General features: G+C 44.3%; 1 protein-coding gene and 1 long non-coding RNA gene across 3 annotated transcripts in view; one reads left to right on the top strand and one right to left on the bottom strand.

Moving 5' to 3' along the window:
* Positions 1 to 23565, top strand: part of PDCD1LG2 (programmed cell death 1 ligand 2) — a 42736-nt gene that overhangs the window by 7985 nt on the left and 11186 nt on the right. Inside the window, exons 2-5 of the mRNA XM_045881924.2 lie at positions 1295 to 1600; positions 10343 to 10612; positions 17333 to 17467; positions 22840 to 22889. Of these exons, the coding sequence (XP_045737880.1) occupies positions 1295 to 1600; positions 10343 to 10612; positions 17333 to 17467; positions 22840 to 22889 (761 nt within the window). The remainder of the gene's footprint in view (positions 1 to 1294; positions 1601 to 10342; positions 10613 to 17332; positions 17468 to 22839; positions 22890 to 23565) is intronic.
* On the bottom strand, positions 14812 to 23278 carry LOC123849312 (uncharacterized). Of its 2 annotated transcripts, none has more exons than XR_010407663.1 (3): positions 22914 to 23278; positions 15875 to 16082; positions 14812 to 15659 (listed from the first exon to the last, which is right to left on the bottom strand). It is a non-coding gene; the product is annotated as an uncharacterized LOC123849312 (long non-coding RNA). The 2 variants fall into 2 exon arrangements; XR_006792028.2 differs by having other exon boundaries at positions 15875 to 15957.

Here is a 23565-nt window from a genome sequence, read left to right as displayed (position 1 = left end):
AAGCAAAAAATAAATGTGATGAAAGTAGTAGTATAAAATTCTACCCAGATATTTACAGTATCTGCCTGGGAGCTTTCTGTTTTATTAAAAGGAGAAATAGCCATTGTTGGAGGTGAGAAAGTCTAGTTGCAAATTATATGTTACTTGAAGGGTTGAAACAGAATTGAAGAGGAAGTAAATTCCTCCCTGAATAATTCAGTTCCGTTTAGGCCTTAACTCTACCCTAAATAAAATTATCTTGCATGCTTCATGTGTGCCTCATATTTTGGGAAATATTGTTGCAGTGGAAACTTTAGAATTTTAAGCCAAACATCTAACTGGCTCTGAATTTTTTTAAAAGATTTTATTTATTTATTTGACAGAGAGAGACACAGCGAGAGAGGGAACACAAGCAGGGGGAGTGGGAGAGGGAGAAGCAGGCTTCCTGCGGAGCAGGGAGCCCGATGCAGGGCTCGATCCCAGGACCCTGGGATCATGACCTGAGCTGAAGGCAGATGCTTAATGACTGAGCCACCTGGGTGCCCCAAACTCTTGCTCCAAATTTTAACTTTACTAACTGTATGTCCTGGTGTGAACCTCTTTGAGCCAGTTTCCTCAACTGTTAAAACAGTAAATAATAATACATATTTCATGGTTGTATTTTCAGGATTAAGTGATGTAGTTATAAAGAGCCTAGCACAGTGCCTGGTGCATAGTATATATACACTAAATATTAGTTCTATTCTTCCTTTCTCCTTATTGACAGAAAAGAAGAAGCTTGTCCAGTGGGCTCGCGTGACTCGGTGTTTAAGGGCTCTTGGAGCTTAGCAATCCCTGGGTCTGATCCTGGCTACTTTCCTGTGCCTTGGTTTCATTTTTTAAAAAGAGGATGGCTCTCTACCTCACTGGCTTTCTGGGAAAACTAGATGAGATTGTGTGTTGGCAGAGGACGAACACATAGTAAGAACTCAACAAATGATAATTATTATTACTCCCAGTCACGAGAGGAGGTCGTATTTGGCAGGGAGGGTATAATTTGATCCATATGGAGAGAATGGCCCTGGGTAATAAGACAGCAATCAGCTGCACAAGTGGGGCGTGTTGAGAGGAGAGAAGTACCTCAAAACAGCGGATCAAGAGTTCCACTCTTGGCCAGACAGGACAGGGCAGAGGAGAGAAAGGAGCCTGAAGGATGGCCCAGTTCGTGACAGGGGTCTCCTGGGACATGGGGTGGGATGGGCCTCCTCGGCCCCTACTCTGTGCAGAAGTGAGATGTGAAGGCAGACAATGGGAAAACGTCTTGTTTTTTGTTCAGCTTTATTCACAGTGACGGTCCCTAAGGAACTGTACATAGTAGACTATGGCAGCAATGTGACCCTGGAGTGTTACTTTGACACCGGAGGTCACGTGGAACTTGGATACTTAAAGGCCAGTTTGCAGAAGGTGGAAAACGATACATCCTTGCAGAGCGAAAGAGCCAGCTTGCTGGAGGAGAAGCTGGCCCTGGGGAAGGCCTTATTCCACATCCCTCGAGTCCAAGTGACGGACGCAGGCCAGTACCGCTGCCTGATCATCTACGGGGTCGCCTGGGACTACAAGTACCTGACTCTGAAAGTCAAAGGTGAGTCGTTTCAAAGACTGTAATCTGTATGGCATTAGCATAAGCCCAAACTGGGAGGATGGTTACAAGGAGACGGGGCTATCTTAGAGAAAACAGAAGCACCTGCCCAGAAATCGTTTTTAACATCTGAGTATAAAGCAGCTGAGGTGAAGGTAGGTAAGGGTAGGAGTTGCAGGAATAACGTGGGTCTAGAGGGAAGGCAGGAAGGTGGTCCCTGAAAGCCAGGGGGGTGCCGAAGATAAGCTTTGCCTGGCTCACAGTTTCCCCAAGGAACAACACTGACTTGATCACTAAGCTCCCCTTTAAGAGAAGCTTATTCCTCTAATCCAGAGTTTGTTAAACCGTGGTTTGCTGGCCGTTCATGGTTAAAGCATCATAGTGAGTAGCAACAGGTGAGTGTCTTTCTCCAAATAAAATGATCAGAAGGCAACACATAGTAGGGCTGAGTGTACTTTTGTGAAACTCTTGTTTCAGAGGGGGTGTGTGTGTGTGTGTGTTAGATTGTGATGTAAAATATTTTTTCTCACTCTGGGACATAGTCTAAAAAGTTTGGAAAACACTCACGTATTGCAAATGAAGCAGCTGATGTCCCGAGAAGTGAAGGGGGGTGGGCTTGGGAAGCCCAGTCAGGTCCATAGCTGTCCCCATTCCTCTAGGTTAAGGGCTCTCCTCACCACAACACAAGCCAAGAACCTAAGTCTGAAGAGAACCTTCAAGCTTGTGTTTGTTTTGGAAAAGGCCATTTTGGGAAAGCCCTCTACAAGTATAGAGCAGACTCGGCTCTGTTCACCAGCTTGTTCTTTCAGCCCACACTGACTGTTCTGGGTTTTCTTTGTTTCCTCCCAGTCTTACCCAGTAAGCCTCAGAGGATCTGTTCTGTCTTCTGGAAAGTCCATAGACTTTGGTCCCTAAAGACCATTGACCTTGGCAGCAATGTTGTGACTTCATGATCTGGTACAAGGAAGGATAAACTAGGAGGATTAGACATGAGGGTGAATGTTTTCACCTATGACCTTGAGCAGGTTATTTCACCTTTACAATCTCACATTTTTCTTATCTGTAAAAGGAGAGCCATAGTAGCACCTACACAGAGGATTATTATACAAATTAAAAGAGATAATGAACATAAAGAACTGAGCATGGTTCTTGGCATGTGGTGAGTGTCCAGAGAGCTGGTCCAAAGACCTCCTCTTACCTCAACTCTCAATGAGTCATGAGGGGAATCATTAGCCTGGATGTAACTGCCTTCTATCTTAATTGCATATCCTCCATCCACAACTGGGATGAACTCCAGAACTTTGAAGTTCATCTGATTTCAATTGGAGGAAAGAGGCTTTACATTCTCACAATCCCCTGATGTATCCATTGTCTACACCCCTAACTCGCTGCCTCTGAGTTTGTTCGCCTCTGAATGCTGTAATGCATGTAGGGTCTCTGGGCAATTCGAGGCCAGTCCTTCCACTCTTTCTCTCCAGCTGAGGGCTGCCTCTTGTTCCTGGGAAGCCACATTGCCAGCGTCATCACCTAGAGCGGAGATGGCTCAGGTGCAGGACAGGTTTATTCCTTAAATATTAATTATTTATTCTTGAAATCCTTGCTGCTCTTCAAACTATGGTATATGGGGAGCACAAGACTTTCTGAGGGTTCACAGAGGTACAGGCAGTTTTAGGAAATGAGTTTCTAATCCTTCATCTTCCCCAAGTATTCTATCCCCAAACTGAGTGTGCCTGAGAATTAGCCTTCCAGGCAAGGCTCTTGGGGTTCCCCTAAAACACTTCCTCTTTTATCATCACCTTCTTCCACTTCATAGAAAGTGTACCTCTCACCGATGTGATGCGTTGCCTCGGGGTGTAGAAAAACTACATCCTGCTAAACAAAAGCCTGATTAGAAATATTGATCCCTTATCAAACTGTAATGACTAACAAATCCTTCTGCAAAACAGGTGGTACCAAATTCTGTTTTCAACAAAGCTGGAGGAAGCCCTAATACAGTTAAGAGCTGATAGTAAAAAATGAAGTAGGGTTGTTGGTTTCTTTTTTCCATATAAATCATAAGGCTTTTAAGCATGAAATGACATCTCTATAACAAAACTGCTTCCACACCCACTTACTTGTTTATATGAGTAAACTTCCTTAGCCTTTCTTACCATAAAAATGGAAAAATTGAAATAGAGCTGAGGCTTATCTTGTCTCATCCCAACCACAGCCATCTGTATCTTGGATACGTGAACAAATCAAAAAAGAGAGCCCCATCCATCCTCTTATGGGATACATTTCCAGAAAACTTTATCTTTTATGTTTAATCATTATCAATATTCATAATATTTTCCATTTTGATTTTACATGTGTTGATAATAGAAATTAGATTTCAATGCAGAAGGAAACCAAACACTTGAAGCCTTGTGATCACAAGTAAAAAAAAAATTAATCTCAATAGCTGTACATATTTTGTTGTTGCAAAGAAACATAAGGATCACCAATACAAGAGCTTTCTACCATGTTGAGTTAGGATAAAATCCTATAGGAAAAGTGGAATGTGAACTGAGGGTCACGGAATGAAACCATGTGAAAAAGAGTGTAAAGCTCTGACCATTACAGGAAAATTTTTCTTAAAGATTTTATTTATTTGAGAGAGGGAGAGAACACAGAGGGAGAGAGCGAGAAGCCGACTCCCCGCTGAGCGGGGAGCTTGATGCGGAGCTTGATCCTAGGATCCCGAGATCATGACCTGAGCTGAAGGCAGACGCTTAACAACTGAGCCACCCAGGCTCCCCTACAGGATAATTTTTATATGTATTTTTCCATGGACGGTGGTGTGTATAAAAGATACCTCCTTTGATATCTAGACAGCAGTAGGTACATATGTAAGAGTGAAACCATTGCTTTACTTAAAATATAAATGTTTGTAAAATGCTAAACATTATATATTTTTCCAATACAGATACTTAGGAAAAATTTTAAGAACCTACCTTATAAATGTGTGAGAGGGAGCATACTGTGTCAGTTCTGAATTCCTGTGTCAGGAATACTGTGTCATTCCTCCTTTTAGGAGGAATGCAAGCAAAAACAGGAAAAGTTGAAGACCATCACCTAAGTATTCTACCCTGATCAGGGGAGATCTGGTGCCTCAGTTAGAGTTTGCTTCAATGAAACAGGACTGGGAGAAGTACGTGCTTTTTCCTTAAAATGCCTGATCTATGGCCTAAACTTGAAAACAGGTTTATAGCACTTTCTTTGATATCTGGGCAACAGTTGATATTAAATATAGTGAAAAGAGAACTAATTTTTTAAAAGCCCAGGAAAAACAGTACTAGGTAGAAGGGCTAGAGAGTCTAGAAGACACAGGTTTCTGACAGGCAGATACGATGAGTAACCTGTCTGAGGGAGAGTAGGGACCGTGGCTGAAGAGAAGAGCGCTGTGGCCCCAATAGGCCAGAGAGCCCAGGGCTTAAGCCCACAGGCTGAGAACTGGACTGAGCCAAGGATCCCAGACAGACATAGAACAAGTCCTGAGAACGGAAGGGCCAAACCCACCCCAAGGCCCTGGCAGGACATGAGGAGGGCAATGGGAGAGCGCCAACCCCTGTAATGGACTGAGGCTCACAGAAGTATTTCAAACCCACAAAAAGGCCCAGGCTAGATGGGAGTTCGACTTGAGCAAGTGGAGGAAGGAGGCAACAAGGCTTCCATTTTCTCTCACAGTGGCCTTTACCCTGAGGAGGGGAAGACAAAGGACCTGGAGAGGAAACGGCCCAAGGAAAGCAGTGCAGCCTTGAAAGGATAAGGGACAGTCGGCCTCTGGACCTAGAGAAAGTATTGGCTTAAAACACTCACTGATGGGGCTAAACCACTCCCTTTCCTCCTCCGGGGAACAGAAGGATCATAAGGAAAGCTGCAGTTAACACAATAATGTTCTGAATTCCTCAATGGGCCAAAGCTCCTGGAGTGTACAAACTGTGTAACCTGAGGTTCCTCCCCAGGTCATCTAACAGATGAATTGGGAGCATGCCTCCAAGATTTCCTTCAGTGATTCCTAGAAACCCGCCTACATTCTGTAAGACCAAGGCGTGTGAAACTACGTTTTTTCACCTTCGTTACCGTCATTACGATGATAAGCGGCTAAGAGTACCTGCAGCTTATCTCTATTTCAGGGATGCTAGAGTTGCCAGTCATGGAGGGATCCTATAGTCAGAGATGAGCAGGGAGACAGAAACCATTCAAAGCAGCAGAAATTTAAATCCCAAACTAGATTTAGTTTAGATTTAGATTAGTAGAGCAGACTGAGTAACTAATGGGGGGTTGGGGAACAGGGAGGCAAATCAGCAATTAGCAATAACGAGAAGCTGCTGCCTGCACTGGACTGGAGGGAGAGGAAGAAGGCAGGGTTAATGGAGCTCGGGGGCTGGAGTCACGGGGCAGATACTAGAACCACAACGGGCCCATCCAGTGGCATCAGGAGCAAGGAAGAGTTGTGGGTGCTGATGGAGAGGCCGTTGCAGCATAGAGCGTAGGGGGGAAATGCCCTAACTTCTCCCTCCTGTTTGCCCTGCAGACTTCCCCCCGTGTCTCCTGTGGGCTGGCAAGAGCCTGGGAGACACGGCCTGCCAGAGTCAGCCTTCACACAGTACCGAGCGGAGAAGAACACTTGAGGGATGGATCTGAGGGCAGACAGGCCCAGGATCCACACAGCACACATCTTGTGCATAAATTGGTAAAATGTGAGATGAATAGTAGTGTAGTTCACTAGAGCTGTAACAGACTCAACAACTAATAGGTGTTGAGTCAGGGCTAACAAAGGGTGACGGATGGTCTTGGGTCACCCAGGAGATGGTCTCCAGGTGCCCACGGGGCTGTTATAGCCATCCTAGCTGCACCTAGATCGTTCATCTAATAAAATTAATCTTAGGACCTTAGGCTGCATTAAAACCCTGCGTGGACCTAAAATGTGCTCAACACATAGGAAGTAATTAGTCACACTGTGCTTCATGCTGCTTAGGTTAAATCTGGAATATAGGTCATGTTACATTGGCAAACACAGTGAATCCAAAGACTGGTATGTGGCACTGGGTCTAAAAACTGTCCTGTGAGACATGGTTGAAGGAAGGAGGCATGTTCTACCCCAGAACGGAAAGACTATATGGAGTCTTGCCAATTCTTTTCAAATACCCAAAGGATCATATGCAACAGCTAATAATAATTGCTAACATTAATTGAATTTTTACTGTGTTCTAGGCACCTAACTCATTCAATCATCCTAACACCTCTGTTAAGGATGAGAATTATCATACCTGTTTATAAATGAGAAACTCGAGGGCTTTAAAGGTCATGTAACCAGCCCTTGGCTCAAGCCTAATCAAACCACATTCTTAACTACTATACTGCTCATATGTTGAGCAGACAATTACCAATGGGTTGAAGCTGCCAAGAGGCAAAGTTTGACTTGGCAGAAGGATGATCTCTCCCGTGAAAGTTTAACTTTCTAATTGTCTAATCATGGTGATGGCTCCTCCTGGCTGTAGGAGCTTCCATTTATAGATGTATTTAGCCAATAGTTAGTTATCTAGCAGCTTACCAATATCAGAAAAGAAGTATTATTAAAGATAAAAAGGGACATTTCATCATGATAAAGAAGTCAATATGACAGGGGGGCATAAGAGTCCTAAATGTGTGTACATCTAACAACATAACTTCAAAACATATAAAACAAAAACTGACAGACCTAAAAGGAGAAATAGATCCACAATCCTATTTGGAGATTTCAACTCATCTCTATTCTAACGGGTAAAGTAAACAAAAAAGAAAATAGAAGACTTGTGTAAACACAGCCATCTTGGCCTGACACATGTAAAACTTACACCCAACAACTGCAGAGTAGGAAGTTAGACTAGTTTGAATTGTAAGATCACTTTCAGCTCTGAAATTCTAAAATTTACTCATCTCTTCCTAAGAATATCCCCCTTGGTCCAGCTTCTCCATTGTGTGTGGCTAATAATGATGCCTTTTCACCCACTTCCCAAATTGCACAAGGCTGTGGAGGCATCTTTAATAGCGTATGCATGCAAGCTATGAGCTCCCATCCCTTCCCCCCAGCCTTGCTGGTTCTTTTCGCTGAACATCTCTCTCATCTTCTCCCTCATTTATATATCCCAGGTTACAGCCTCAGCCTCCCTTCTGATTCTTGGCCCTCCTACCTCTGAAATCACCTCTCAACTTGGCCCCCAAGATCAGCTTCTTGTTCTGAGCTACCCTGCAGGAATGGGCCAGACCTTCATATGCAACACATTGCTCCTGTGCATCTATTTGTTCTCCTCCTTCCCCTCCCCCCAAAGACCCCAGAGCTTACAGAAATAATCTACACTGTAATAGGATAAATGATCATAAGAGGACATCAAGCCAAGGGAAAATAAGTGTAGATAAATAACATGAGAGATTAGTGCGTCCTCAAAATGCATGCTTCGGAGATCCTGTTGAGTCGCTAGAGGTAGATCAAAATTGGCTTCAAGGAGACTGGTAAGTCCAGCCAGTTCAGGTCTCACTAGGCTACTTCAAAACCCGATTCTCCTCATCTTCTCTGAGTTCTGTGTGCCCCTAAGTCCCCGCCCTTCCCGTGTCTATTGCTCCATCCCCAAACTTTTTGCAATTACACAGACAATCAACCTCCTAGGATGATTCCAGTACAGAATTCAGAATAATATAGCCACGAAGGGCATGAGTTCAAGTCCCCCTCCCCACCTCAGATTCCAGCTGTTTCCTTGTTTATAAAACAGGAATATGAATTTTGCCTACCTCCTAGGGTCCTTGAAGAGTTTAAATGAGGTAATACATGTTAAAGAGACAGAATCAGGTTTTAGAGCCACTGTCACCCCTGTTCCTCTCCAAGTCCTTGACCAAGTGAGCTATACACACAAGGATCAGTAGCCAAATGGGAAATGAACTCCATTTTTTAAATTAATAACCAGACGAGCACATGATGTTCTCCTTTCCCTTCTCCCAACTTCAGGGCTTCCCTGGTGGTTTACACTGGAGAACGTGACTTAGAATAAGGGCCCCTTTTTCTTGCACCCTCATCTTAACTTAGAGTTCAGGTTTGCAGAACAGACCCTGGAGTTACTCATCTATCCAGCTTCATGGGTAAGAAAGTTCACCCCACCCACCCAGTCACAAGCAGCAGGTGGAACACTGAGCAGGGAGGATGTCAGTTTTTTGAGGCAAGACAGCCAGGAGGCCCAGCCGAGTATGCTTTACCACACGGAGGCAAGAACTTTTTTTTTTTTTTTAAGATTTTATTTATTTATTCATGAGAGACAGAGAGAGGCAGAGGGAGAGAGAGGCAGAGGGAGAAGCAGGCTTCCCGCCGAGCAGGGAGCCCGATGCGGGGCTCGATCCCAGGACCCTGGGATCATGACCTGAGCCCAAGGCAGACGCTGAACCATCTGAGCCACCCAGGCGCCCGGAGGCAAGAACTTAAGAGAGCGCCGCGGATTGTGAACCGCGCTCCAAGACGCAGTCACCCAATCCAGTGAACCGTGATCCAGTGAGCATCTTTGGCTATAACTAATCAAGTTAGCAACTCAAAACACAGCGACACAAAGGGAGGTGCTCAAGGGGCAAAAATTATGGGAGGGTCCTGAACATTCCTTTCCCCTCCACAGTATGTAAAATCACAGGGCACGGAGCTTAGCACCTAGAAAACCCTTAGTACCTCGTACACGTTTGATGTTTTCCACATGTCTGTTACCATGATTTTAATGTAAAATCGCTTTTCACAAAGCGTGTGCCTATTTATACTCCTCCCAACAATTTAAGAAAAAAATAGTTTCATCGCCCCATGCCATGTATGCAATCCAAGTTTGTATCAAAATTCTGTTTCTTAAATATTTCCTACCTATTGAAAGCTAGTACTCATTTCCTCTTCCCTTCACCGAAAATCAACAGATTACTTTCCATACTCCCTGATATCTGCATATGTTGTTAATATCTCTATTTTGGGCTATCATCTAAGATAATTGGGCAATTTGTCCTTGTGTCTTCCTATTTTCAATGTCACTTGTATTCACTTTAGATCTCAGTTTTCTAGAGGGCAGGGAGCCACATTTGATTAATTCACTCGGCATATACTACACAAAAGTGTGTGTGTGTGTGTATTTTGGACAGGAGAAGCAAGTAGTAGATATAGCCAATTCTTGACTACTTATAGACAGAATCTGGGTCTTTATTTTTTCTCCTAATCTCACAGAGAAGAAAGGAGAGGGGGAAGTGGGAAAAGAATTTTCTCCTGTAGGAGAAGCACCAAATAAAACAAGAATGTGGGGGTGATCTAGTGATTTTATTTATTCTCCTCTTTTGTCTCCAGTCCTCCGCTGTGAGATAATTTACAATCATACAGGAAGCCGCAGAGTGTGGTGGGATAAAATGCTGTTGAGATTTGGAATCAAACTTCCAGTGTGCAGACATTGGCTCTCCCAGTTATTAGCCCTGTGACTCTAGGCAAAATACTCAATCTCACTTCAGTTACCTCCAACAAAAATTGGGAATATCAACAATGCCTTTTTTGTTATAAGAATTAAATCATTCAGTGTAAATAGCGTGATACCTGAGACAAAAGAAATGTGTAAAAAATTAAAACCATTATTACTTCATATTGATAGTGATAATTGTATTCATTTCCCATGGCATTGAGCACAAAGCCGTCTAGGAACCAGAAAAGAAAGACTTATTTCTTTTTCTTCTTGTATTATCCAGCTTCCTACAAGAAAATCAACACTCATTTACTTAGGATCCCGGGGGTAGATGAGGTAGAGCTCACCTGCCAGGCAGAAGGTTATCCACTGGCAGAAGTGACCTGGCCAAACATCAGTGTTCCTGCCAACACCAGCCACATCAAGACCTCTGAAGCCCTCTACCAGGTCACTAGTGTTCTGCGCCTAAAGCCACCCCCTGGCACGAACGTCAGCTGTGTGTTCTGGAATGCTAACGTGAAAGAACTTACTTCAGCCGTCATTGACCCTCATGGTAAGAGTGGGCCCCCCCTTCCTAACTCCATCAGTCAGGGTTTAGGCAGGAAATAGATGGCACACTCGGAGTGAGGATAGAGTGATAAAAGATCTATGTATGAAGGTGTGGTCAGGATTTAGAGAAGCTAGGAAAGCTATTGCAGGACCCTGGGGCTTCGACAGTCAGAGGAGCAGTTACCACTGTTGGAGTAGTTATTGAATCCTGGGAAAGGGAACTGTGAGGAACGTGCCTCTACCTCCAGTGGAGGGATGCTGCCGTCTGCAGCAACTCTGATGGAAGCTGGGTAAATGAGCTCCCCAAGCTCCTCCTCCTCCCCCCCTCCAATCTCCTATTGGCTGAAGCCACCTGGGAGTCAGTGAACAAGGGAGTCCACTGATGTGTTCCATAAAGGTCAACCTCTCAGAGCTCAGAGCACAGTGTGGAAGTGTAGAGAATGGATCTGAACAGGAAACAGAAAATACCCAGCACAAAAGCTAATCCTTGTGACGCAGGCACAGTGCAAGGAGTCAGCAGGACGAATATTACTTTGCTGGCTTTGCTGGCAGTCAAGTGGTTATGAGGTTTCCAAGGGAAACTGGCCTTTTGTAAAACCTTTGGAGCCTTTCCTGATTATGCTGAGTCCCACCTTTAGAACTTCATACACCAGGACAATTTTTTTTTTTTGCCAAATAAGAGCAACTAACATCTAGTATCAAAAATCTTTCAGGGGCGCCTGGGTGGCTCAGTTGTTAAGCATCTGCCTTAGGCTCAGGTCATGATCCCAGAGTCCTGGGATCGAGCCCCGCATCGGGCTCCCTGCTCAGCGGGAAGCCTGCTTCTCCCTCTCCCACTCCCCCTGCTTGTGTTCCCCCTCTCGCTGTGTCTCTCTCTGTCAAATAAATAAATCTTTAAAAAAAAAGATCTTTCATAACAGACAGGTCATTTTATCACCAAGCACATCATATGTTTCCTAGTGCTCCTATGATAAATTATTGCAAACTCTGTGGGCTTAAGACAACATGAATTTATTAGCTTACACTTCTGAAAATCAGAAACCCTAAAGGGGCTTCGCTGGGTTCAAATTGTTGATAGGATGGCAGTAGCTCTAAGGGAGAGTTCCTTTTCTCATTTTTTCCAGCTTTTATAGGCCACCTGCATTCTTTGGCTCATGGTCCCTTCTTCCACCTGCAGAAACAGCAACTACATCCCTCAGACCTCTGCTTCTGTGTCATCACATCTTTAATTCACCTGCCTCCCTCTTCCACCTTGTAAGGACCCCTGTAATTACATTCCATTCCTTCCCCCAACCCAATAATTCAGGCTCATTTTCCCATTTCACGGTCCTGAATAGAATCACTTCTGCAAAATCCCTTTTCCCATGTGAGGTAACACATTCACAGGTTTCAGGGATTCAAACATGAACATCTTTGAGGGGAGTCAGTATTCTGCTACCATACCAGCAAAGGATATAATCTCTGAATAAAGGACAGTCCCTAGTACTGCTTAAATTTGACTTTATAGAAAATTTACTGTGTTGTCATTGTATTTCACTTTTTGCCCTTTGTCTTAGTTAGACAAAATAGAGCCTATAATAGGAGCTTGTAAGTATTTAGGTCATGACCGCAGGGAGCAGAAGGGAGATGTTTAGGAGATTCAGACAGGGAAGAAGGAAAAGTAAATATAAGGGTACATTATCAAAGTTGTTGCTATTGGCAAAACAGGAGCTCAAATACCCAAGGACCACTTGGGAAGTGTACAGATGACCTCCCCAGATGCTCACTCAAAGCACATCAGGTGGTTTCACCCATATAGATTGACAGTGGTGTCCAGAAGTGTACACCCCATCCCCCTGTGAGCTATGCATGTATGTGAGCTGAGTGAGATCCCCCCCCCCCCCCCAGCATCTGCAGTGTCAGAATCATCCCAGGGCAGAAAGCAAAGTAGCCATTTGAGGTGAATGAAGTCCACCTAGACTTCTACCAAGCCGTGGCTGAAGTTAGAGGTGAAGCCAAAAGGCAGTGAGGCAAGACTGCAGCAGTCTGTCCCTTGCACTGCTCAAGCTCACCTACAACCTTACATTAAGTCCACTGTGACTAAGCCTTCAGGCTGGGAGGCAGCCATGATCTCTTCAAAAGATTTCATGTGCAAGAGTTCATAGAACAAGCTACAGTTCCTGCTGCTACAGTTGATCCCAAGCCATAACTGATAATTGAGATCTCTCTCATCCACTGTACATTCTAGATTTCCCTTACTCAACACTTCAGATGGAACGGTTTGCTTCCCTGGGGGTGGGGAGGAGACCTGGTGACTCTGACTTTCAGGCCTGAGAGAACTGAGCCTTTGGTTGCCTTGCCCTGAACAGACTGAGTTGTCGCAATTACCTTTTCATTGTTATTACTGAGCATGGAAGTCACGCAAATCAGATAATCACATGGTGAGAAAGGGGAGCTGACTGGAGCCCAGGAACCATGTCAGGGGCTAGTAGCATGGATACAACTCTGGGAAGGATGGGTAAACCTAGGCTGAAAAATCTCTAACTGCACAACGATCTGTCTCTTTGCCAGTTGCATTTATGAGTGAAATCCTAGAAGATCCTGAACTGATGCAGACCCACAGGCCCCACCCATGACTGTTGACTATGCATTCAGCTATGTTGGCTTCCATGGAAAGAAGGGCCACATGACTTCATTTGTAACTTTTCACTAGTTCAAGGTTTCCAGAGGAATGGCCAGTGTGCCCTTCCACTTCTCTACCACAAAGAAAAAAGTACTGATGAAATCAGTGGGGCAAAACGTAGATACTAGTTATTTCTAAATTCATCTTACCCAGGCCCCTATTTCCCTGACCCTTCTGGAAAACCACATTCCATCCAAAGTACTGGCTTGCACTTAACCAGGCAGGAGATTCCACACAGCAAAGGACAGTTAAGTAAGCAATTCCAAGAAAAAGAAATTCCCCTGTGATTGTTAGCATTTAAATGCCTCTAAAGCTCTAGTATGAGTTAGTTATAGCTCAGTTTTCGTTAAGTGACAAGTCTGAGGATCTTCACTGTGATAAAAAGAGAGAGAATGTTGGAAGACCAACTTGCCTAATTCACTATTTTTACTCAAAGTTGACCCTAAAAATGAGGTGTTTCTAATGGCTTCATTTCTAACAAGATTCTTAGAGTTGTATCCATGCTACTCCCCCCTGGCATGGTTCCTGGGCTCTAGTCAGCTCCCCTTCCTCACCACGTGCTCTCTGAACTTGCTTGCACGTCTCTCACCTCCATGATTTCTTTGTTCAGGCAGTTTCTCCCACATAAAATATAATCACCCTCTTCACCATCTTCAAGCCCACCCTCTCTCCAGAGCAGCTTAGATAACTCCAGGGCACAAGAGGTCTTTACCTTATCTCTCCTCCTAAGACTGATTACATGCACCATAACTTTGTTTGCCTGTGACTGTACATGTCTTTTATCTTTCATTGCTGTTTTATTTTCCATGTATTTGAATTGTTCACATGGGTCTTCTTTATACCCAGACTAAAGCAAAAACAGAGCAGTCTGCCCCATACTAAGTGCTCAATAAATGACAGATTAGTGGGTTGGAGGATTAGTTTTGATAATCCCAGTCCCATTATCCCAGCTGCCAGACTGTATGGGCAGCCAGGTCTCAGCAATCAAATGATCCCCTAGTTTGTGGTCCAAATACCAGCAACAAGAGACCAAAGTCACACATCCCCCCATGGTTCCTTACTTCTGTTTCTCAAAGGGATTTTTAAGATGCTTTATGACTCTCTCCTTTCTACTCATTCTCATCAGTTGACCTGCTCCTTGCTGACTTCTGTGACCCACCACAAACTTCTCCAGAAGTCAGTGAATAAAGCAAATACAGCAATGAGAGTCTGGTGGTGGGAGGTGCTCCAGTGGCTCTAGGATGTGACTGAACATCCTAACTTTTAACCAGAAATGAAAGGTCAATGAGACCATTTTCTTTTTGAAACAAGGGTTCTTGTTCTTGGCCAGCTGTTGCATTTTCACGAGGAAATGTAATGAAATTGGAGACAGGAGATAACTCTAACAACATTCTTGTGGGGTGGGAAGTGAAGCCCACCCAAGAGACCTGGAGGGGACTCTCTGACAGTGGTCAAGAGCATGGGCTCTGAAGTCAAACTGACTTGATCTTAAATAGTTTTTTTTTTTTTAAGATTTTATTTATTTATTTGACAGAGAGAGGGAGAGAGCACAGTAGGGGGAACAGTAGAAGGAGAGAGAGAAGCAGGCTCCCTGCCAAGCAGGGAGCCCGACGTGGGGCTCGATCCCGGGACACTGGGATCATGACCTGAGCTGAAGGCAGACGCTTAACCATCTGAGCCACCCAGGCGCCCCTGACTTGATCTTTAAATCCTCTCTCTACTACTACTAGCTTTGAGAACATGAACATATAATGAGACATCCTAGAACTTGGTCTCACATTTGTAGAATAAGGGTAAATAATGATAGATACATTAGAGCATGATTGTGGGGATTGAATGAAACATGCTTGCAAAGTCCTCAGCACTCAGAAAGCGTGGAAATGGGGAAAAATATCATGCCTCTAGCAAGAGTGCATGGGACTGTGGCAAGGATAAAACATGGTTTTCCCATTGCATCATCATATCATTGTTAAGTAACATGTAATTATTATAAAACAATCTATAAGAATATAAGGATATAGACTAAACTGCCATAACAGACCTCAAAATACAACTCCAACAAGACAGAAGCATATTTTTCTCTTATGTAATGTTCAGAGATAGAAGGTGATTCAGAGCAGGGAAATATCTCTATTCTGTTCTTTCCGGGTTCTTTCCATCTTGTTGCTCCCCATTCTGTAGAATGTTGTCTCTGTTGAATTGTCAAAGCTGGATGACTACTACATCCATGTTTCAGAAAAGGAAAAGAGTGGTGGAAGACATATCCAATGTCTTAAGGCCAAGACTCAGAAGACCCATGACTTGAAATTAGTTTTCATGGTTGGTCACACCTAACCGCAGGGGAGGCTCCAAGATGTCGTCTTGAGAAGCCATGTGTCCAGCTAATGCCCTAACAGGGAAGAAAGGGAAAATGGGTTTAAGGGATAAGCATCAGTCTGCCACAAGGTAACTAAGGACAGGGAGGATGGGGCCAGGTAGACCAGGTACACAGTTAATTAATTAAGCCCCCCAAATCCTTATTGACATCTTTAATGTAGATGGTACTTGGCTCTATAGGGGATTTAGAGTTGACTTAGGTGAAGTCTTTGCACTCCAAACACTTACAGGCTAAACGGACCAGTGTTCATCGTTAGAAAGTCTTCAGGGATGAGTAGAGCTTCTGTACATGGAAGGAGCTGTGAAGGAACCTGCAAAGGACACGACAGGTTTGCACAGAGGTGTTGAGGTAGGGATTTCTCCTGTTGTGAGGACGCTGAAGGTCCCAGGGCTCCTTGACTCACAGCGCCACTGCAGTGGTGCTTAATAAGCCTTCCTACAAGTAAAGGAGCAGTTGTAGTCAGTGTGGGCCATCCAATGTGTAGATGAGCCAGGCTTCTGAATCCTTTCTTCCTTACTGCTCACCACACTGTTTTCAGTAGAGACAAATATCTGTGGGGCCTGAGCTTTGGCTCAAACAGATCCAGGCTTGCAATCCTGGCTCTGTCCCTTCTTTAGCAGTGATAACCTCAGATAGATTATTTAGCATCACTGAGCCTTACTTCTTGAACTCTAAAATGAGGGGCTCAGATTAAATTGTGTCTGATTTCTTCTCTGCTAAAACGATCTATGATTCTCAAACGGCATTGAGATGGTGGGAGGGAAGGCAGTTGGCAGGACCGAGCCCTTCCTCCCGAGCAGTTTCGCCAGGTTTTTCCTGGACCAGGCTCTTGTGTTTATTCTGTATAAGTTACTCCATGGGGCAAATTCAGGCTTTTGGAAAGGGCACAGTTTACTTTGGGTACTCTTCTACCTCCTATTATGAAGCCCCCTCCAGCCCTCCCCATTGTCAGTCTGGAGCCCTTATTCTAACCTATAGATACCCAGAGCTCTCTTCTACAAGGCCTTCCCCTGTCTCCAAAATTGCTCCTCTCATCCACGTCTCTACTAAACTCACCTTTTCCTCAGTGCCAGAACACTGATTAGCTGAGCCAAGGAAAGGGCTCGTCATAGTAATTCATACTAAGGTATGAACAACTGGATTTTGTATGTTAACACTATCTACAATATTGTATTTTTCCAAAACGATCCTGTTAGTCCTTGAAATTGAATGACTATTGGCATGGATTCTGAGGACTGCGAGTGCTTGACAGTAGAGGGAGAAGACATGTTTGAATTGAGGGACTAACCTACTAGACAGAAAAATGATGATGATGATGATGATGGTAATAGATAGACAGACAGATAGGTGTATCAGAATGATGAAAAACATGGAATCTGGAACCAGACAGCCTAGATTATATCTCAGCTCTCTCTCTTACTATGTAACTTTGGGAAAGTTTCCTAGACACTCTGCACCTCATTTTCTTCACCAGTGAAATGAGGGTCATTGCAAATCCTGCCACATAGGGTGGATATAGGAAGTAAACGAGCTAGTACATCCAGCACACATAGATCAGTACCTGGCATGGAATAAATGCTCGCCGTACGTTGGCTGTGTTGGTTGTAACCTACTCAGATGGCCAACTTGTTGGTTTACCTCTAAGCTACCAGGTAATGGGATTCTGGTGCTTTTCTTTCATCCAGGTGGCAAAGAACTTGACACCTCTTCAAATCGGCTACTTCATGTTTTCATCCCTTCCTTCATCATTACTTTGATGTTCGTAGCTGCAATGATAGGCCTAAGAAAACAGCTCTTCCAAAAGCTTTCCTTTAGAAAAGGTAAGTGAGTTTTATTCAAGGTAACCAAACAGACTGGGTGTCTGCAGTGTGAGGCTCTGCTTTGCTCCAGTGGCCTGCAGCTTCCCAGTTTCATATGAATCTCCTCAGGGCTTGTGCATCGCTTTGGGCTCAGGGGGCTCGTCCTGAAGATTTTTCCCCAGAAGAAAATGGCTCTAGTTTTCAGTGAACTGAAATCCTCATACTGAGTATTTTAAAAGGAATGTTTTGTTCCTGTGCTAAAATAGTTTGCTTTGTTCTTTGAGCCAAGAAGTGTCATTAGCCTCATGAAATCAGTGTTACTTTGGCAGTGCAGATAGCTATGTGGTCAGAGTTCATGGGTGAGAGGATAGCAAGATCACCACAGAAGATTGCTTCGGTTCTCATCCCTCATTTCCCCAGTCTGGGTGTTAGCTGGGCTGAGCCTTCCCCCCAACCCCCAGGAATCTGAATCACCTGGTTCGCAAGGAAAGGAGAAAAGTGTGTGAGGCCATTTGGGGACAGGAAGAGCACCTGTTTTGATGGTGCCCTGAAGACTTCCAGCAGGTCCCCAGGAGTCCCTCCTCATCCTGTCCTGTTGTCACCCACCCACTCCTGTTGTGCAAATTTTGAACCCTGGCCACAATATCTGCAGACTGTCTAGTGCTTTCCTAAACTGTTCCTTTGTCAGCACCCAGTGAGCTCCTCCCAAAGTCTACACATGGCCTTGTCTATAGAAAAGAAATGACATGTGGGAATAATTCAATAAGAATTTGGGGTGGCCACTATTTGAGAATTGGGGGGCTTTTAGGTGGTTGTCATGCTACATTTACAGTCTAACTTCTGTATTCTCTTCTGCCATAAGATATTATCAGGCTCTGTTTGTCCATTGCCCTATGTATGCATCAACTTGGGTGCTAACCACAAAACCCTCTACTAAAAATCCAAGGAATTATTGTCAACAGTAAGGGAGGGTGAGGGTTGAAGAGGAAGGAAGAAGTGAAGAAGGGAAGGAGGAAAAGAGGAAGAAGGGGAAAAGAAAAAGAAATGAAGTCCATTATCATATGGTTTCGCTTGTTTGTGGAACATAAAGAATAGCATGGAGGACATTAAGGGGAGGAAGGGAAAAATGAAGGGGGTGGAAATCAGAGGGGGAGATGAACCATGAGAGACTATGGACTCTGGGAAACAAACTGAAGGTTTTAGAGGGGAGGGGGGTGGGGAGGATGGGTGAGTCTGGTGATGGGTATTAAGAAGGGCACATATTGCATGGAGCACTGGGTGTTATATGCAAACAATGAATCATGGAACACTACATCAAAAACTAATGATGTACTGTATGGTGACTAACATAACATAACAAAAAAAAAAGAGAGAAATGATAGAAATGGAGAAGAAGGGCATCTCACCATAAAGGAGGACTTACAGCATCTGATAGAACTTTAAACAGGATCACTTCTGCAAGTCTGTGACCTCAGAGAGCCATGGCAGGTGCCCCTCATTAGAATCTTATCTTCTGCCATCTTCTTTTACCTCCCCCAAACACACCCCTCAGAAGCAGATCTATACCTAGTTCCAGGCCTGGAGCCTGAGAATCCTTTAGTCACATCAGAAATGAGCAAGAGTTTTCTGTCCCTTGGGGGCCTGGGTGGCTCAGTTGGTTAAGCAACTGCCTTCGGCTCAGGTCATGATCCTGGAGTCCCTGGATTGAGTCCTGCATCGAGTCCTGCATCGGGCTCCCTGCTCAGCGGGGAGCCTGCTTCTCCCTCTGACCCTCCCCCCTCTCATGTGCTCTCTCTCTCATTCTCTCTGTCTCAAATAAATAAATAAAATCTTTAAAAAAAAAAAAAGAGTTTTCTGTCCCTACTCTCTTTGGAAGAATGAAATGCGGTCACACTCACAGGTAGAGCAGAAGAAATTCTTCCCCTCATCCTTCATCCCTGTCTCAAGGGTGAATGAGGATATCTGTAGTTCCAAGCCGGATGCAAGGCTCGGATACCAACTGTGGTGGGAGACCCTTGTTGCTAATGAGAGTAAGTGAATAAATTTGCAAATGATTCCCTTTTTGTTTTTAATGAGCCAGAGTGAAATCATGGCTGCCTATATAATACCCACCCTCCACCTCCACCCTGCAACTCACACGCACTGGGATCTGCTTTCTCTCATGGGAGGCACTTGGACACACATGTGGAAATACATCTGCCATGCACACAGACTCATGTGTCATGGAAGAGGGTTGAGAATGGCTGACACTGTGAATAGAGCTTCAAGCCAGGGTCAGAAGGCTAGTTCTGCACCCGATGCTGCCATATATTGGCTCTGTGATCTTGTATGAATTACCTAACTTCTTTGAGATGGTTTTTCTACCTGTAAAATGGGAAGTGACATGAGAACGAGCACTTCACAGCTTATTGACCCAACCTCACTGTCACTACCAGAGTTCACCTGGACTAGAACAGGACCTTCCCGCCTGTCACCCTGCATCTACTCTTGCCATGTCTGAGATGATCTATTTTCACTTTTAGCTGGAACAGGCTTTTAAATTCTACCAGTCTACCATGTCTCCATGATTGGACCTCCTCCATGGCTTCCTTCAATTCTGAGTTTTCTCATATAGCATTTGCTCTTTTTTTTTTATCGGTATCTTTTATTTTTAGTAATTTTGTTCAGCATCAATTTTTTTATTAACAACATATAATGTATTATTGGTTTCAGAGGTACAGATCTGTGATTCATCAGTCTTATATAACACCCAGTGCTCATTACATCATGTGCCCTCCTTAATGTCCATCACCCAGTAACCCCATCCCCCAACCCCCTTCCCTCCGGCAATCCTCATCATTTGCTCTTCTTTTTTTTTTAAGGTTTTTTATTTATTTTTTTGACAGAGAGAGACATAGCAAGAGCAGGAACACAAGCAGGGGGAGTGGGAGAGGGAGAAGCAGGCTTCCCGCAGAGCAGGGAGCCCGATGTGGGACTCGATCCCAGGACCCTGGGATCATGACCCGAGCTGAAGGCAGACGCTTAACGACTGAGCCACCCAGGCGCCCAGCATTTGCTCTTCTTAAAGTACTTCCTTCTCCTTGTTCACCTAAGTTCGTCATCCTTTAAATCTCAGTGAAGCTGCCACTTCATCAAGCCTCCCCTGATTCTGCCCTCTCATCACACCCATTACAGCAAATCCCCTTGTGGAGATGCTTCCACGGCACCTACTTCTTCTTTCAATACACTCAGCACACACTTATATATCTAGGACCTTTTTTAATACCTTGGGCTCCAAATGTAATTGCCTCCCTTTTAATTTTCCAGTTAATTTCTTGAGCACCCACCTGCCCATCTTAGCCAGAAGTCCAATGTCTCCCTCTTACAGCTTCTACTTCCCCACCTCAAGAGCTGATGAAGCCAAAGGGGCTTCCTGCTTTAACCACTGCTGCACCCAGCCAGCCTACTCAGCTCAAGGCCTTCATGTTAAGCTGGGGAAGCCAGTCCTAACTTCCTTCTCTTGAGTTCCTCTTAGGGCCAGTGCTGTCCTGAACTTCTCAATCTATCTGAGAGAGTCAAGTAAAGGGGTGGCAATCTCAGCCCCTTTCTGTCCAGAAGGCTTCTTTGCTCCTAAACACATTTACCCACCTATGTCTCAGCAACCAGCTCTGTACACCATGATGCATGGGGAGGGCAGGCCTGTCAGTCCATAAAAGGTTCTGCCTACCATCTCTGCCCAAGAGGAGCCCTCAACAGTTCAGGGCTCCTGGTGACTTACTAGGTTCTGGAGAAGAATCTGGCAACTTCTGTTGTAAAAATAATGTCAAGTTCTGTTTCATGAGCATAAGGTCTGTGTTTCTCTTATTCACTAATACATGTCCATTGTCTGAAACATTACCTGGCATATGTAGATGTTCAATAAAATTTTACACATCAAACCTACTATATGCAGTACCCATGTTAACCTGCTCTGTATGATATAATAGCCATACGTTGTTATTTAAGTTTAAATTAAATAGAAATTCAATTCCTTGGTCACATTTTAAGTGCTTACACCTTGTTAGCACTCAGTAGTGACATGGGGTTAGAGGGCACTGCACTGGACAGAGTAGATATACAATATTTCCACCTTTGCAGAAAATTCTGTTGGACAGCACTGGGCTAGACCCTTTACAAACTCCTTTTCAGTTCATTTTACAAAAACTGCTTGAGGCAAGGAGTAGTGTCTATATTGCAGATGAAGAAATGGAGGTTCAGAAAGTGTTCCTAAAGTCATATAGCTGGGGTTTGAACACAGGTCTGTCTGACACTGAAATGTGTGGACTTTTTGTTACCAAAGTGCTTAAGAAAAAATTGGCCCAATCTGAATAAGTATTATTTTGGGCAATGGAAGGAGAGAGTCTCCACCCAAAAGAACTGAGTTTCTAAATGTTTGCACTAGATCTCTATAATTGTCTCATTGGGGGCTGGTAAGCAATAGGTCACCTACCACCACTAACCCATGGACTCTCCACTTTGAATGGCACTGCCTTAAAAGACTGAGCCAAGACTTTACAGGGATATAAACCAAAGCCCAAATATGTTGGCCAATGGTTGCATAAGAACCACAGAATGGCACCACCAACCCCAAGCATTAGAGAGGATTGCCCTGAAACTCCGCCATGCAAGGGCAATTTCTACGGGTTCACTCTTAGGCTTCTTTCATATGTGAATCCTTAGAGGAGATGGCAATGCTAGATGGAGGCCCTCAAAGTCCAGGCCAAGGTCAGTATTGTCATGAGGGAGTTCCTAAAAATCTGGTGGACAGAGCAAAGGCAGAATTACGGATGCACTGAGTTCAGAAACCCAGGCAACTGCAGGACATGGGCATCAAGCTCTGGAAGAAAATCAGATTGGGGGGAGCATGTGACGTTCACGGTTGAAAAAGATGAAACCAGGGGAACAGTGGTGAGCAGCATCCTATTATGTGAACTTGTGCTTCTACTCCCCAAGTTGCTTTGAAGAGTATCCGTCATATACATCCTAGTGTAAATTAATTGATGAGACCTCTTGCTCTGTGTAGGGCAGACAGGAGGGAAGTGGCAGTCAAGAGCAAAGCAGAAAAGGGAGAGAGATTTCTGAAGCTGGATGTTTCCTGGGCTGAATACCCAAATTAGCAGTCCCTCAGCCTTTGAGTGCCTGGGACCAGGGGCTGAGAAAGGAATGGGAAGTAGAGGACTGCTTTGTTTGCAATTTTCACCTAAGGGTACAGTTTTACTCTATCATTCAGCCTGAGGTCTCAAGCCACAGTGTACATTTGGACTTCTATACATGTGATTTATCGGATTAACTTTTTGTTCTGCCATCTTTTAGTCTAGAAACAGAAGACTTTTCTCGTTAATCTTATCCCGTCACTGGGGATTTCTCTTTTTCAGACACAACAAAAAAATCTGACGCCACCATAAGGAGGGAAGTGGACAGAGCTGTGAGTAGTCATGATTTTTCTTACCTTTTTCTCTCCCAGCTTGAATTAAGAAATAGCCCCTGTTCTATGAATGCACAAAGGGCAACTGAATAGTTTCCACCTGTACAGAATCTTCCTGTTGAGTAGCATTTCAGCTAGCTGCTGTTGTAAGCTTATGTTGTTCCGACCTTTCTTGGGAGAAAAAAGGTGTCTGCTGCATAGTCACAGAAGAGTCATATAGCCTTTGGTCTGTCTCTATTCCTAAGGACTCCTGCATAGGACATCGGGGCTCCCATACTTAGAAACATGGTTAACACTTAACAGCAAGGCAAGATATTCAACTGTGAAGCAATCAACAGCTCATGGTTTTGCAACCATTACTAAGTACATTGCTGGCGGCTGTGGGTCAAGGTTGCAATGCTCCGGGGAGTAGAAGTCTCTTCAGGAGGCTGGCACGCTTGGAGCTAGAATTTGTAGAAAAAGATGTGATGTGGAGGTCAGGAGAATTGGGGTTGCTAAAATCATTCAGGCTGGTTGGATGAAAAGCTTAGACCCTGGAGAAATCGTGTTTTGGGACCCACAGGCCTGGGTCAGAGTGCACGAAGAGTATTTCTAGCTTTCTTGAGAAAGCCATCTTTCCTTTTGTGACCTAGGAATCACGTGGTGTGACACATGAATTCATGAGTTCACCATAATT

The sequence above is a fragment of the Mirounga angustirostris genome, unplaced genomic scaffold, assembly GCF_029215605.1.
Source record: "Mirounga angustirostris isolate CCGP_5_RB_7025 unplaced genomic scaffold, mMirAng1.0.hap1 SCAF_15, whole genome shotgun sequence".
Classification (NCBI taxonomy): domain Eukaryota; kingdom Metazoa; phylum Chordata; class Mammalia; order Carnivora; family Phocidae; genus Mirounga; species Mirounga angustirostris.
The sequence above is the reverse complement of the archived record's forward strand: the minus strand, read 5'-3'. Positions and strand labels throughout refer to the sequence as shown.